The sequence below is a fragment of the Tetrao urogallus genome (genome assembly GCF_951394365.1).
Source record: "Tetrao urogallus genome assembly, chromosome: Z".
Lineage (NCBI taxonomy): Eukaryota > Metazoa > Chordata > Aves > Galliformes > Phasianidae > Tetrao > Tetrao urogallus.
Genome location: NC_136816.1, coordinates 18,877,097 through 18,893,701, shown reverse-complemented (window position 1 = coordinate 18,893,701; position 16,605 = coordinate 18,877,097). Strand labels below are relative to the sequence as shown.

The following is a 16,605-nucleotide window of genomic DNA, read 5'->3' as shown; positions in this document are numbered from 1 at the left end:
CTGTGACGTAGTGAGTGTTTGCTCATGATCTCACAAGGGGATCGGTTCTACCACGGTGTGAGGACCTGCTGCAGGGAGATCAAGGTAAGGTAACAGCCCCTTCACCAGTAAGGACTGTTCACCTGTGTTTGGCAGCATTTGCAGCCAAGTGGTCCACCTCACTGCCCACAGTGGAACTGAAATCTGAAGTGCCCCTGTGGAGAGCTCCTGCAGTCTGTGTTTCCCTGCTGATGGTGGCCTCAGACAGGCGTGCCACACTGAAAGTTAGCATAAGGAGTTGCCCCAGTGAGGACCAACGTGGGTGACGAGTGCTGTCAGACAGTGCTGACAGCAGCTGGGTTTGTTTACTTAGGGCTGAGGTAGCGAAAAGGCATTCTGGGGCCCTGGCAGAGCTTAGGATGGTGGCATTTGTTCCGCAGACCCTCCGAGGAGCCATGCAAACTGTAGCCTGCCACTCGTCCTGCCAGCCAGAGCCCGTGCCCTGCCCACCGCCACCGCCCCGCAGGGCAGGCCCGTTCCTAGCACGGCCCTCCCAGCAGCGTGCGGAGCGCTTGGCGTGGCCCAGCGGCGGGCTCCTCCTACGAGAGCACACAGCGCCGCGCACCCGGGTACTCCCTACAGCTTTTGTTGTGCTGGGCGGAGCCAGGCATTAGATACCGTATCGTTAATGAGGTTAACTCCCCTGGATAGTCACAGGCGCGCCGGTAAGGCTGCTCTGGGAAACAGCTCTTGTTTTTATGTACTTTATAAGCAACTCTTTATAGTAAGGTGCGACTGTAGTCATTTGGTGCTCGTATTCACTGCTTTGGCTAAATACAGCAGAATGTTAGCATACTTCCAAGCTAATCATATTGCTAATCATATTGCTCAGAACTGCTGCTGTAGACACAGGCTACCAATGCGTGCTTGTCTACTTATTTCTTTCATACTCAGTACTATCAGACACCTCTTATGAAAATCAAAGACAACTGAAAAAATGTCACTGAAAATCTGTCCTTTCATCTGTGTCACTTGGGAGTTTAACTGGGTTTTGCTTCTGTGTACTCATGAACACAAGTGGGAAACACTTTAATGTATTGAACAAATACCTTGCAGTAGTGTAGGCTGAGTTTTGTGAGCATAGTCCTTTTTGAACAGGGACTAGTGGCTTTCTGCTATAAGTTATTAAAGATAGAAAATTCTAGATGTTATTGTGAATGAAAAATGGCTTCTGGATCTGCATTTATCCTTCTAAGTTGGGAACCTGATAACAAACCAGCTAAAATGGAATCTCAAACAGATGCTCTTAACTATGGCTCTGCATATCCTGTCCCTTCGTTTCCTACCTGTGAACATTTCCATTTAATTTTATGGGATCTCTCGATGGAATACACCTTATTCTTTGTAAATTTGACATTAACCCAAATCAGACTGACTCATCATGGCAAGCAAAAATGTTCCCATACCAGCTCAAACCATGAGATAAGCTTCAGAACAGCAATGGGCTGAACTGATCTCTGCTGTGAAATGACAGGAGCGAGTTAGGAGGAGGTGTTAAATAAACACTCACGAACTCCTGCCACACAGTTTGCCATGGAGAAGCTGGATTTATGGTCCTGGCTAGGGTATAATACTGTAACAGAAATGAAGCCTGGTCAGTTTATTTGATGCTACCAGAGAAGGTTCTGCATTTTAACCAGGAATGATTCAAAGAAAAATGCATGCAATTCATAGGAGCTAGCAACTTTCAACAAAGTCCTGACTCTTATGTGGAAATTCCCACTTTTCAAAATTCTTGACTGTAAACAAGTAGAACCTCAGTATGGAGGAGAATTTTGTTACGCCACATTCTGCAAAAGATGCAGGATACTATCAGCCCAGGGCCCAGAACTTCTTACTAATCAAGAACTGCAAGCATCCGATATCATGAAGAAGATGGGTACTTCGAACACCAGGCACCTCTTGGTCAGAAGATAGGTAAACAGCCTAGGTCCTGGCTTGAAGTTTCTTGACATTTCCAGTGGCTCCAAGCTTAAATGGACCTGGCCACTGGGCACTCTTTGGAATCTGAGTGTTTCTAGGTGTGGCAAGCTTCTTTTCCCTTTGCAGCACTTTAGAAGCAGATACATTCTCATTCACTGGTCACCTAGAAAGCCAGGCACGTAAAATTTCAGAAATACAGTGCCCAGGTAAGGTGATTGTACTGTATTCACACGTGTGCTGATGAGTGATTGGCATGGAAAGCTTCTGAAGAGCTCTCAACATGAAGGGAAATGGTCAGAACAATCTGAATCAACCAGAGTGCCAACACCTTTGCCCCCAAGAAGGGATTCAACACTTGTTTGTTCTTTGTATTTATTTCTCTTGTCCTTTCCACTCTGTTTCTGAAAGAGGCACAGGCACCTGTCCTGCTGCTCTGTGACACACAGAGCATGCACTTCTGGTGCTGATGCTGCTTAGTCTTTGAAAATAGTAGCTTTAGAAAAATGAAAATGTTTTACTGAAGCTCTGAATGGTAGAACAAATAATAATGTACTAAAACTTGAGACTGAATGCTTGTGTTCACGAAGCACAATCTGATAAAGTTATTGTGTGCTTGCAGACTTAAGTACAGAATATTCAACTTTTTGTTTTCTTCACAGAAACGTAAGTCCTGATACACATGCTGCAAATACACATGATGGGGAATTTGTAGACTATGGAAAATAATATAATCCAAGCAGCCAGTAAGAGGCATGCAGCAGGAGAGGAAAATGTGCAACAACTACATTTGTTTTTATTGAAAGATAAGGAAAACAAAAAGCCTCAAGCTCCAGCACACCATCCAGTAACACAATAAAGCAAGAGATAAAAGAACACAAGCCTCCAAGCACTTATAGCAAAAACTGCAGCTTCATCTTTTAGACAGCTGGAGAATTACTGTCTGACTTCACTGAGATACATTTCTAAAGCTAAGAAGGAGTCTCCTTGTGAATCACCTGTGTAGATGTGGATCTACAAAACAGGCATGTCTCTTAACTCTGGAGATCATCATGAGCAAATGCCCTCAACCACAGACAGGAGCAGAGCTGTTGGGCCAATCCATATTCATCTCCACCAGGGCTTTCTACCTTCTGGTGAAGCACTTGGTTTCATTGTGCTGTCTTCAAGGGAACCTCCCAGTGTGCTGCATCAGATACAGCAAAGCAAAGCACAGCAGCAGCTCCAAAATCGAGTTCAATCAGCTACCATCATACAGGCAGCATGGAGAGGCTACCAAGTTCGAAGAGGGCTGGAAGAAATGAACAAAGCCTCTGTAAAGATTCAGGCAGCATGGAGAGGATACCAAGTTCGAAGGGAGCTGGATGAAATGAACAAAGCTGCTGTCAAGATTCAGGCAGCTTATCGAAGCCATAGGACGCGGCAGGCATTGCCTCTAGGGTTTTACAATTGCTTAAGAGATAAAAAGGTTGCGCTGGATGGAAAAAACAAAGAAGAGGAGGGAGTTACGTCAGTGCTTGGAGTGCCTGGCAGCCTGGAGTGCAACATGTGGTGTGAGGAAATCTCCCATATGCCAGCTGCTACCATCAAAATTGAGAGTCCATCAGGTTGTTGCAGGGACAGGCGCAGTCCAAGCTCTGATGTTATTCCTGGGGCAGCTGTGTACAGTCCAGAGGTTTATCTCACACCCATTAAAGCTGTGAACCATGAAGACAATTTACTTGCCTTTGAGATTCTCCCAGCTGTGACATCTGAACAGCAAGTCCAGAATGCTGCAGGTAAAATTCAGGCTGCAGGGGGAGAGCACCAAAGCACAGAAGAGCTTGATAAAATTGAAAGACCAGCTGAGAAAAAGTCAGAGCAGAACCTGGTCCTAGCCTACAGTTGTCAACTCAAACAAAACTTTTGTGAAAATTTTCAAATTTCAGACATATGCAGTGTCACCGGAGTGCTGAAATGGACTTCGAAGCCCAAAGACAAGGGGCCATACCCCAAACAAAGCCTCACTGTGCAGTTAGAAGTGAAAAAGAGGAAAAAAGCATCTGATGCTAAGAGTGAAGCCCCATCCATCGGGAAGGTTGAAGTGCACACAGTGGTGATGAACCTGCCAGCATCCCAGCGGTGCTCCATCTCCCTCCATGTGTCCAGTCCCAACGGAACTGTGCAGTGCTCTCAGAGGGAAATGGATGTGAGGCAGCTACGTGGGCTGTATGCTGTCAGAGGACTCAGGGGCTCGCAACCTGCTCACGTCTCCATCTGCATCAGTGTGGTGGAAGTGGGAAGGAAGGCAGGTGCGAGCTCAGCATGGTAGGAAAGCTCCGAGGAGATCTAGCACTGAAATACCTCTTCTCATCCCGTGCTCGCAGAGCCTGGCCATGGCTGAAGCTCCCATCCTGATACAGTTCTGGCAGCACCCACTACGGGCTGCCATCAGCTCTTCACAACAGACCTCCTGCTGCTGCTTGCTGTGGTCACATCTCTCGAGGCAAGCTCCAGTTGCTGCCACAAGCCGGTCCAAGCAGAAGCGCAAGATTCGTGCATGCTTTCAGAGCTGTTACTTAGCTTGGGGCACGCTTATGCAATGCTGCAGCTACAAGCCCATCGCGCTAGGAGTCAGCTTTCAAGCCACCGCGCTGCTCTCTCGCAGCAGGCCCAATAAACGCCGTGCAGAGGCCGTGCCCGCGTGCTGCGCTGCCGCGTCCCGCCTGGGAGCGGAGCTGGAGCGGCGCGAAACGGAGGGAGCAAAGAGCGGAGCGGGAGGGGACAGGGGCCCGAGGGGAAGAGTCGCGTCCTGGTGCGGGGGCAGGAAGCGGGGAAGGGGCCGTCGTGCTGGGACGCTGCGGGAAAGGATAGGGATGCTGGGCAGCCTGCCAGGCAGTGCAGATATACGCGCTGCTCTGCCGCTCCAGCTTCGCGGTGTTGGAGTCTTCAGCCGTACCCGATGTTAGGGACAGGTTCCCTGACACCTGTGGGAGAGTAAAGGTGAACCGTTGAGAAGGTTCAAGTTTCATCCCGGTGTTAAAGAAATTTCGTCATCTCAGGGATGGAATATTCACACGTTCCTTCCCTTTCAGAAAGTGTTGGAGAGGACAGCTGGATGAAGGCTTGTAAACGGGAGGCACCATCACCAAGCAAACACGAGAAAATGCAGCAAATTATTTCCCAGTGCCCTCCTCTGGTTGTCAGACAACGCTGGCAGCCAAAGATCAGACAGGAGAGGTCCCTGTCTCTTGCTCAACCTGATCAGTGTGTGGAGGCAATGGTAAAGCAAACACGGTCTTTCCCTCCAACAGCGTCCATGTAAACGTCTAAAAAGCCAGTTAGTAGGTTATCTGCACTACCTGCAAGCATGGGCTTCTTGGCCTGCACTGAAGACAAGCATCTCTCCATCCTGCAGTACAGCAGCGTCCAACAGAGAAGTGCCAGATTCAGTCCCATCCTGTGACTAAGATCAGCCCTGCAAAGTGAACAAGGCAGGTCCACTACACTAACAGAGGGCCTGCAGATTTTCTTTGTAAGGTTTGAAGATAGAAAAGTAAACCCACCAATTTGCTGTAGGATCTGCCTAGGAGATACAGATAAGCCCATGGCAGCAGGAATCAGGAGGTGAGACAGAAAAAGACGAGGTGAGACAAAAAGAAAGTTTCTGGTATTGTAGAATTCTGAAATACTAGAATGGCTTGTGTTGGAAGGGACCTCAAAGCCACCCAGCCCCAACCTCATGCCATGGGCAGGGTTGCCACCTACCAGCTGAGGCTGCCCAGCCTGATCCAGCCTGGCCCTGAATGCCTCCGGGGTGGGGCATCCACAGGTTCTCTGGGCAGCTCATTCCAGTAGCAGCAACATGACTGAACTGTGTTGACACAGCTTCTTTTTCACTAGAGGAAGCTAAAAAACATGGTGAGGTTACAGTGCTAGTTATCAGTCCTCTATACGGGCCTCAGATGAGGCAAATATGAATTAAGACTGTGACAGCACCAAAATCTGTACCTTGCTGGAAAAGCACACTTCCCATACAAAAGGCAGCAAGCAAGGAAACTCCTCTGGGTTATGAATGTGCGTTAGAGCATGAGGACAGTCTCTAAGGATATGCAAATAGGAACCATTTTGTTTGTGGAGAGCATATAGGAAAACTGTGCCAGCACAGAGATGGAAAGCATCTGTTGGAGCAGAATGGATGCAAAAGTCTGGATGCAAACTAAAGTAATTTTGCACTGCTCTCTCTTGAACTTGAAAATTTCCAGGGGAAAAAAAAAAAGCCTTTCTGCAGGCAGAGATGGTGAAGTGAGTAGAGGTGCAGGAGATGAACCCAGAGATTTACAGCATGCTCTAAAGGAAGCTTAGCCCAGGGCATTGCTGCTGTTGCCACACATGGGGCCAGCGGCAGTGTGCACCCACAGCTGTGTTGGCTCCCTGTGAGCACTTCTGTGCTGCCCTGTGTGTGTGATGAGACACAGTCAGAAATCGCCAGTCTTACCACCTATAATGTTTTGTCCCATCCCCCTACGCCCCCTTTTTTTTTTTTTAAATAGCCATTATACTACGAAAAATGAATAAACTAAGTCAGCTCTCAAGGGAGGCCACCAGATTTGTCAGACCTACAGATACAGCTGGAGCAAACAATCTGTCAGGCATTTGGTGTGTTTTGGGGGCTGATTTGCAGCCTGGTGTGGTTCTGGTTTTGTTGTTGTTGTTGTTTTTTCCCAACAGTAATTGGCAGTATCACAAAATGCATTTCTCCCCCTTAAACACTTTGCCTCACATTGAATCCCAGACAGCGGTGGCTGTAGCCACCCGAATTCCATCCCAAGCACATCAGCCAGAGCTTAGGACCCAGAGCCCTGCTTTAGGCTTACGGGATGTGACAGCTGATGGAAAATCAATGAAGTGTGCTTCACGGAGCGTCATAATGATGCAAGATGAGGCTCAAAAAGTGCCTGCTTGCCTTTCAGGCTCGGCTGTCTGCCTTAGGTTTTAACCAGATTGTTTTAGCCCCCTTCTAGGATGAGATCAACTTGCCTATGAAAAGAAAGGAATATATTTAAAGGAAAAGCTACAGCCATGCCCATGCTGTGTCTGTTGCTCTGTGTGCTGTGTTGGAGCCATTCAGGTAAGAGCAATTTCTGCTTCTTCCAAACTGAACTACAGATGTTCCAGATTTTTTTCTGACACAGAGTTAGCTGCTCTTTGCTGGGAAGAGGCAGATACGGCTTCTTTTTGTCCTCATCTAGCACTGCCAGAGCAGCAAGGCAGCGCTGTATCAGCTGCTGACTTTGCACTGCAACCTCAGTAGCAATAGAGCTTTAAGATTTATGGTGCACGGGAGGGGGGGGGGGTGTCACAGTTAGGAGTTAAGCAAGGAGCCAAGGCTTTGCCCTCACTGCTGTTCCGGGCAGACCTCCATCATGGGGAGCACAGTGAGATGCCCCAGATGAGCTGATGAGGTGCCCTGCCAGCCTTTCTCAGGGGGTGCGTGTCTGTGTGGCAGAGCCCCTGACCAGCCCTCCCCGTTCCTGTTCCTCTGACAAGCTGCCACCAGTATGAACTGCAGCAAGGCAGGGGGCTTCTGGCATAGGAGCAGAAGCATGGGGGCAGATGATTCTCAGTTACTTGTCTTTGTGACAACCTAATACGGAGCTCCAGAAGTTTTGCCCTCTCTCTATTCTGTGTGATAAACTCAGGAAATCTAGGCTACTGCCCATGTTTCAGTTCTTCCAAAGGCAGCATTGCTTTGTTCAGTGTTTTCTCTGAAGCTTTATCTAACTTAATCATCACAGGTGATCAAAAGAGCTCCTCGGCTATTTTTTCCCCAGGTACATTTTCCTTCTCATTAAAAACTTGTACTCTTAAACTGTTCCCCTGCATGTATTTAGTCTGCCTTATAAGAGCTCCAGTCTTGTTCTTTCTGCTCTTCTCCACAACACCTCCCAGGAGTGTTTGCCTCCAGCTGTCACTCCAGTGGGGATGCTGGGCTTGATGCTGCAGGGCTGTCCCTCCTCAGCTGTTTGGAAGGGGCAGAAGCCACTGTGCTCTTGGGCTGGCAAAGGGGGTACAGACTCCCTGTGCACAATGGGGCTGGCAAGGCATGTGTGGTGGAAGTGAGGCAGCAGCAGGGCAGAACTGTGGCTGACAGTGCAGCTGTCCTGGCACAAGGACAGTACAAGATTCTTTTTCCTCTGGGAACTCTGAACCAAGGTGAGATCGTGCTCACCTTTTGGTGCAGCATGCGTGCCAAGGAAGAGGCAGAGTGTCAGTGGGATTGCTGTTGAGGAGAGGTGGGAGGTATCAGTTCTGAGCTGCCCTCCCCTTCTATGTGCAGGGCAGTGCTGGGGGAGTCCCAGGCCTTGCAGGTGCAGACCCAGCACTGAATGCATTGCCTCCTGCTGCCAGCTGAACACCTTTCGGTTTTTGCTCCCCTGGTGCTGTAGCCTTTCCTCTCTCACTGTCAGAGAGAACTCAATTATTATTATTATTATTTCTCCCTGTGGTTTGCTCTTTTTGCTAAACTCAAGAAAAGGGTTTATTACTCAGAGCTGTGTAGGGGTCACTCTCATTTGGTTTACAGGCCCTGTGGCAAGAAAATCATGCAATCCACATTAATATGCTTGGGTGGGAAGTTTCTATTCCAAAAAGGTCATATAAACAGAATCACAGCGTGAGTGGGATTGGCAGGGACCTGGCCCAATCCTTATTCAGCAGGAACGTCCATAGCAGCGTGCCCAGGCCCATATCCAGATGACTTTTGGAATGCTCTAAGGAGACTCCATCACCTCTGTGAAGAGTGGATGCCACCTCTGTGGCAGTGCTCCATCACCTGCATAGCACAGAAGGATCATGCTGTGTTCATGTTTGTCCCCATTGCTTTATGTCCTGTCAGTGGTACCACTGATAAGAGCCTGGCTCCAGAAGGAGAGCAAGTGAAAATCCATGGACCTGAAATGTCCATAGTTTATTGCTGTTCTTTCTGTCTATCAGCCAGGAATAACCCCACAGCAACCACCATCTCCCCATAACTTCATCTCTCCACAGTAACGCGCAGGTAGTTGGAGAACCTGGAGTGTTGTTAGCCAGGATGATTGATCTCCTTGGGCTGTGACATCCCATACCTCCTGCACGTCCTTCTCTCTTCCAGATGTGGCTGCCCTTGGTTCAGTTGTGGAGAATGAGGATGCGCTCTTGAGACACTTATTTCAAGGCTATCAGAAATGGGTCCGCCCTGTGGAAAACTCCAATGACACCATCAAAGTCCTCTTTGGGTTAAAGATATCACAGCTTGTGGATGTGGTAAGCGCTGTGTCAGGCTCAATAAAGCATTGCTTCTCCTGTGGAGAGCCCTGTGCCTTGCTGTGATGCCAGTTGTGCTGATGGCCTTGGCTCCTGACACAGCATCCACTGGTCAAGCAACAAAGCACCACCTGGTGTGGTGCCAGGGTAGGACCTCCAGCTGCCCTGGGGCTCCTTCATCTCCAGTAAAGCTGAAGGCCCCCTCCTGCCTGCAGCTCCTGTCATTAAAGCCTTGTCACATCAGAGGCTGTCCCTGGGCCTTGCAGGATAGCAAGGTACAGGGCTGGGTATTGCTAGCCCCAGGCAAGGTCTATCCAGGCCAAAACCAGCAGGTGACTCAGCCACACAGCGGGGGCCTGGGGTGAACCAGACAACCTACGCGTGAGCTCACTGTCCCTTTCCTCTCCGTCTGTGCAGTGCATGGTGGGGTTTGCACAGGATGGGAGGGCCAGAGGGTGCCAGATGGCAGCAGTGCTCCTCTTGCTGCAGAGGACAAGTTCTCCTTTTGTGCTTTCTTTACAAGCTTTGTCTTCTCCCTGCCCAGACTCACCTCAGGTTGGGCAGCCTGGGGATGTGAGCCGCCCTGCTTTCTGTCCTAGACCTGTCATCTCCTTGTGCCTCAGCACCTGATTCCATGGGGGCTAAGATAGGTCCTACTGGATCATATGTGGGGGTTGTCTTCTCTGGCTGTCCTGGTATTGCAGGCCTCTCTACCTTGTGTTGCCCTAGGATGAGAAGAACCAGCTGATGACAACCAACGTGTGGCTGAAACAGGTAAATCAGATGGCCTCAGACCTTCCCATCCACTGCAAGGCTGCTGAGTGCTTTGGATGAGAGGCCGCTGCAGCCTGCCACTCTGCCATTCACCATCCATGACAAACTCAGTGCCACATAGCCCTGCCTGAAGTTCTCCTCTCCATTCAGCCAGTGCCCAAAGAGGAGTAGAGGCAGATATTGAGCTTTCAGGATGCAAGGTACCCTCTTTCTGGACTGCATCCCAGCTATCCCAAGCCATCTATATTCTAGGGAAGCAACATCTCCTGGAACTGTGACAGTTGTTCAAGGATGCTGCCTGTGCGCTGAGGGACTATCCTATCTCAGACTTAGAGGTCATCTGAGCACTCTGTCCCTTGACCAAGCTAAGACAGTCTTCTTCTTCAGCACAAGTAAAGAGAAAAAAAAAGGGTCAGCATGTTAAACCCCCCAGATTAAAATCTGTGGGATTTCTGCAAATTAGTCATAACTGTCTGTCCTGCTTCTGGAAGTAATTTACACAAGAGAAGGAAAAGCGCAAGCTGAACTGTTAGATCTCCTTCACTCCTGAGGAACATTGTATTTGGTTTAGATTACATAGCTCTGGTTTATTGACCTTGTGACAATTATTTTAAGTCTTTCAGCCATGTGAGCATCTATAGATGTGTCAGATGATCTTAGGGAGAGGACACAAAACCCAAGGCTTGCACGGAATGATTCTGTAAGGAATAGTTCCCAGACTGCTGGGGCTGGTGGAGGAGAAGTGCAGCTCAGTTTGTTTCCTCAGTTTGATGTCTACAGCCCTGCAGTGATTGAGCTCTGGGATGGTGTGGGATCCTGGATACTGAATGGGTACTATGCAATAAGATGGCCTCTCCCCTGGCCAGTTCCTCTATCCAGGACAAAAAAACTCCAGTGCCCTGGGACAGCCTTCATCCCTCTGGCTGTGTGACATCTCCATAGATGTATTAATGCATTTGGGGCAGTTCTGGTCAGACATTCTGGTCAGGCATGTGACACCTTTTTCTTCACAACACTGACCTGATTTCGAGCCTGTGTCACCATTCGCACTGTAGGAAACTAGGTTCTGCTGCAGGTTCCTCTGAGCATGCTGCAGGGCTAGAGCAATGCCACCATCTTCTCCTTGCCTCACAGGTATGAGGAGAAGAAGAAGGAAACCATTTTTTCTGATCCCTCTGCATTAAAGCATAGATAAAAGAAAGACCTGACCAGGAAGTTGCACTGCAGACATGCCGTTCCCTTGCAGGTGTTTGGAAACCAAGCTCAGATTTTAGCCAGGGCAGCTCCCTAGGATAACTGAACACTGAGGTGTTCACACAGGTTTCTGAACTGGGCTCCTGCTGGGTGCTATTCTTTCTAGAACCTCTTCTGAGCATTCTGAGGACTCTCAGATGGGCTATCAAGGAAGTGCAAAGTGCATGAATGTGCAGAGCAGAAAATAAGTGAGACATGGTCATTGGTTTTCACATATGCTGATATCCTCAGGAGGATGGGCTGAGCACTAAATACCCATGGTCTGGCTCTGGTGTTCCATTCTAGGAATCACAGTCTAGGAATCTAGAATTCGCATAGGTATATGTGAGCTGGTTTCACATGCAATTCAATACTTAGAATACTGTTAGAAATTGCAAGAACAACAGCTGAGAAAAGATGCCTAAAACTAAGCAGCATTAAAATATCTTTTTGTTTTGTTTAGAGAAAAATGAAGAACATCCAAATCTTTCCAAGGACTCAGAGTTCTTTACTCTGCAGGAGCTGGGGAGGTCAGGGAAGGCTGATAGTCACCTTGGAGGAGAAGGGGGAGTCAGAGATATCATTCCTATGCATGAACTTGGCTTTTCTTAGATGAGCAAAGCTCAGATGAAAGGATTTTCTTCTTTTATTTCTCTTTCTTTTTCCTCTCAAATCCAAGTTCTAAAGATGCTGGAAACTGAAGTGGGCTTCCTGGCAAATGTAGAAGGTGCAAAGGAGTTCCAGTGGTTGCTGAGATTTATCTGTTGCTGGGCAAGTTGTAGAATTAATTGCTAAGCCTGGGCCCAAAGTTTCTTGACCTGGCTTCACTGGCTTAACAACCTGAGCACAGAGGCAGGAGTTTGGCAGAGCTGGTGGAACGGGAGAATACTGGGGAATCTGGGAAGGCAGGAAGCGGAGAGGAAAAGGCCCTTTACATCTGCTGCTACAGTTCAAGTCAGCATAGCCCATGGGGAGATTCCCATTTTAAACTGTTCATCTTCAAATTCTTCATGCAGTTTATTTTCTGCTCTAGTAAGGAGACACGCAACTATTTGCCTTGCAGACATGAAAGAGCACTTTAGCTTGGAGAGAAATCAATGCAGGGGATGGGGGAGGGAGGATTGCTGCAGATAGACAGAGAATCCAGGCCTTCTGCCAGGCTTAGGAGAGCTCTACCAACCTTGCATCCGTGCATGACCTTGGGCCCTATCTTTCCTTTGCACCTGGAGGAGGAAGGCACTCTCATCTCACCTGGGTCTCTGCTGAGACTCTGGGTTGCTGTAAAGGTCTGAAATAACAAGTGGGTATGGTTATGAAAGGCAGGTGGAAATGAAGCAGTAGGAGCAGGCTATATGATAGAAGAAGAAGCAAAGAAAATTGCTTCTAGGTTTGTCCTTAGCTTATGAAGGAAATTGACGTAGGAAAGCTGATCCCTGGGGAGGTCCTAGTGTTGGAGATTGATGGAAAGTGCTTCATTATTTGCTTCATGATATTAGCCACAATCTGCAGATCTTGTTTCCACTTGCTTCCATTCTTGTGAGCAGCTGAAAAACCGTACCATGAAAGAGAACAGAGAGATGCTTCTTCACTGCACCTCAATTTCTGGGTTGTTGGTGCCACTTTGCTAGGCTTTCTCCAGGTAACAAGACACAACGGTTCAATGTGATGAAAACGGCCAGGACTCTTCTTGCTTTTTGCATTTTTTTTTAACGTAAAAATGTATCTTCAGAATTGTAACCAAATTCTTTGCAACATGATCATATTAATTTTCCTGTAATGGTATGCCAATCTTTCTCATGAAACGATTTGTATTGCAGGGACAGTGTAATTAAGCACATAGAGATAGATGTCATAATGTAGACACTTCTATAAAAGATCTTGCACACTGACATTACCATTACTGAATCGCAAAATAGCTCAAGTCATCTTTGTCTCCCATCCAGCACTGGGAAATATCTATAGGAAAACAGACAGTACTCTCCACAAGCGCCCGCTTCAAGGCTGCCTGGATAGGCTTTTTTACGAGGCTCACCTCTGGCTGAAGGGGCAGTGCTTATGGGGATTAATGTCTTCCAGCCATGCCTGCACGACATCCCTTCTGCAGCTGCTTCATCATATGCCAAGCTCTTCCCTCAGTGCTGTACAATACAGAACAACAAGGCAGATGGGGGGGGAGGAGAAGTAATGAGGCTGCTGGGGGCTGAGCAGGCAGAGAACTGCTGATTCTTTGCAGGAATGGATGGACCACAAGCTCTCCTGGAGTCCAGAGGAATATGGTGGGATCACTGCTATCCGTGTCCCTTCTGAGTCCTTGTGGCTTCCTGACATTGTTCTGTTTGAAAAGTGAGTAGCATGTTTCTTACTCCAGGCTTAGGCTGTAGCACGGATGAGACTTGCCAGCTATCATAGAGCTTGCGTGCACTCTTAGAGAGCTGCTTGTGTAGGCAGTATGAATGTTGGCTTTCCTTGCATGGGACTGTGATGGTGTAGCTCTGGGGCACTCTGATCTTGGTACTGTTTCTTTCTGTCTGACTCACAGCGCTGATGGACGTTTTGAAGGGTCCCTGATGACCAAAGCCATAGTGAAATACAATGGAGTGGTGACCTGGACACCACCAGCCAGCTACAAAAGCTCCTGCACGATGGACGTAACCTTCTTCCCCTTCGACAGGCAGAACTGTTCCATGAAATTTGGGTCATGGACATACGATGGCAGTATGGTGGACTTGATTCTAGTGGATGAAAATGTAGACAGGAAAGACTTCTTTGATAATGGGGAGTGGGAGATCTTAAATGCCAAAGGTATGAAAGGCAACAGGAAGGATGGGCTGTACTCTTACCCATTTGTCACTTACTCCTTTGTGTTGAGACGCCTTCCACTGTTCTACACTCTTTTCTTAATAATTCCCTGCCTAGGATTGTCTTTTCTAACTGTCCTAGTGTTTTACCTGCCCTCAGATGAAGGAGAAAAGCTCTCATTGTCCACTTCAGTTCTAGTCTCCCTCACTGTTTTCCTTTTAGTGATTGAGGAAATAATCCCTTCTTCTTCCAAAGTCATCCCTCTGATTGGTGAGTATCTACTGTTCATCATGATTTTTGTGACCCTCTCTATCATTGTGACTGTCTTTGTTATCAACGTCCACCACCGCTCCTCAGCAACCTACCATCCCATGGCTCCCTGGGTTAAAAGACTCTTCCTCCAGAAGCTGCCTTGGCTGCTCTGCATGAAGGGACATGTAGACCGTTATTCTTTCTCAGACACTGAGGAAAAGGAAACCACCTTGAAATCAAAACTCCCAGGAAAGCAGAAACACAAGCAAGCAAAAGATGGAGAGAAGATCGTGATTGCCTTTTTGGAAAAGGCAGCTGATTCCATTCGGTACATTTCCAGGCATGTCAAAAAGGAGCACTTCATCAGGCAGGTAGGTGAAGGGAGGGCAAAGAGGCATCACAGCCTCCTAGTCAGCAGTAACTTCCAAGTTTTTCCTTTTCTGCATGCCCTTCTGACTGCTTCTTCCTCTTGCATTCCTCTTGCACGTGTTTTGGGAGCTTTCCCTGCTGGGTGTGTGAAAGCATGTTACTTCAAGAACAGTGTTGTGTTGTGGGACTCTCTGTTCTTCCCAGATGGAAGGGGGGCAAAGCTGGCTGTCCTGGAGGAATTCCTGTCTTAGGAGTATTTGAATAACCTGGTCTTGGTTAAGATGGGGACAGAAACAAATTTGGAAAACCTGAGTTGCCATATGCTCTGAAATTGTGTCTTAACTGTTCTGGGCAAGTTTTGTGGCAATCACTAGGGCTCAGTCTTGGCCTCCCATCTATTCTATGTAGTGTATGTGCCCTGTTTTGAGCTGAGGCCTTCATGGCTTGCACTAACAGAAGTTCATTTTAGACACTCTTCTCCTCCATCTTTCTCCTCCCAGCAATTCACCTGGCTATTAACATTGCAAATTTTAGAAGTTAGTTAAGTAATGTGTCCATAAACAGTGCACCTCACATAAAGGTAGGATAGCCAAGCAAGGCAACCAGCAGCACATGTAAAGAGAAGAAGTTCTCTTAGCACCCTCCTAGCAAAGGCCAAGGCTTTGTTTAAATTTTATTGATGACATCACAGGGTGATGAACAGTAAACCAAATGTGCAGTATGTGAGCATTTAGTGTGACTGAAGTCTTCTCTTTGAGGCTTGAATTATTAAAAAAAAAAAAAAAAAAAAAAAAAGTCTCTTGAATCTGTTTTATAAACAGTGCTTCCATTTATTCAGGGTTGTGCCAGTACACACAATGCAGAGCTTCCCTCCTAAATGCATGCAGCATGAGCCAGCAGAGCACTTAAGCAAACACAAGCTGGTGGGACCACTTGTACCGCAAGTAACATCTGCGTCAGAGTGCTTTGCTACAGCCAACTCCTAGCCCTCCAAGGGAAATGCTAAAAGAAAACCTAAATCATTGTAAAGACATCTGCAGGCTTCAGTCAGCTGTAAGTTTTTACCTATGCACTTCGCTAAAATCTTTTGCACAGCCTGAAAGAAGTCTAATTATCACGTGCTTATACCATGAAAATGCTCTGGTGTCTTGAGAGACTGGCATGTATGGCTGCTGAAAAGCTGACCCATATTGGTTTCAGGCTATGGCACACTGCAGTCTGATTTTTAAAAGCAGGTTTTTTGGAGTTGAAATATGTTTAGTAATACCAACAATGTACTGGCCTCCTTGCTGTTTCTATTTGCTTTTCCTCTCTCCTTCACAGGTTGTCCAAGACTGGAAATTTGTAGCTCAAGTCCTGGATCGGATCTTCCTGTGGTTATTCCTGGTGGTGTCAGTGGTGGGTTCAGTTCTCATCTTCACCCCTGCGTTACAGATGTGGCTGAATAGCACCTTGTAGAAAATGCTCCCACACTAACATACAGCAAGCCCGATGACGTGGGATAGTGGTGCCTTTGAGACTGGTTTCTGTTCTTCAGGATGGGAAGCAGTGCAAGAGCAAGAGAAGGTGATGTTAGCAACAGGCATTGGTTACTACTTCCTGCACGTGGCTCTGACTGTTACAACCTTGGTGGAGACTGGAGAAGGGCTCGGTGAACAGCAGAATCCAAAATTGAATTGGGGATGCATAAATGAGTTATAAGTATTTTACTAGTAGTTCGGTTATAATACAATATTATTATATTGTTATTTATATTATATTGCCGGGATTATTAGTTGTACTTGGGGATAGTAGTTCTGGCACAACCATTATGTGTAATGAACAGATGTGTCAGTTAAAATACTACTTAATTAAAGAAATTAGAGTATAGTAGCAACATTGTGCTCAGTTCTCAGTGCACAGTAGCAAGTCAGTATTCAGTTTATCTACATTACC

At 47.4% G+C, this 16,605-nt stretch overlaps 1 protein-coding gene across 1 annotated transcript; it reads left to right on the top strand.

The window, feature by feature from the left end:
• Window positions 1-7,026: 7,026 nt before the first annotated feature.
• CHRNB3 (cholinergic receptor nicotinic beta 3 subunit) lies at window positions 7,027-16,128 on the top strand (the record flags this gene model as incomplete). Its single annotated transcript, XM_079548064.1, has 6 exons — window positions 7,027-7,069; window positions 9,092-9,243; window positions 9,973-10,017; window positions 13,484-13,593; window positions 13,790-14,672; window positions 15,994-16,128. The coding sequence occupies 6 exons, from the start codon at window positions 7,027-7,029 to the stop codon at window positions 16,126-16,128; spliced, it is 1,368 nt and encodes a 455-aa protein (XP_079404190.1).
• Window positions 16,129-16,605: the final 477 nt, after the last annotated feature.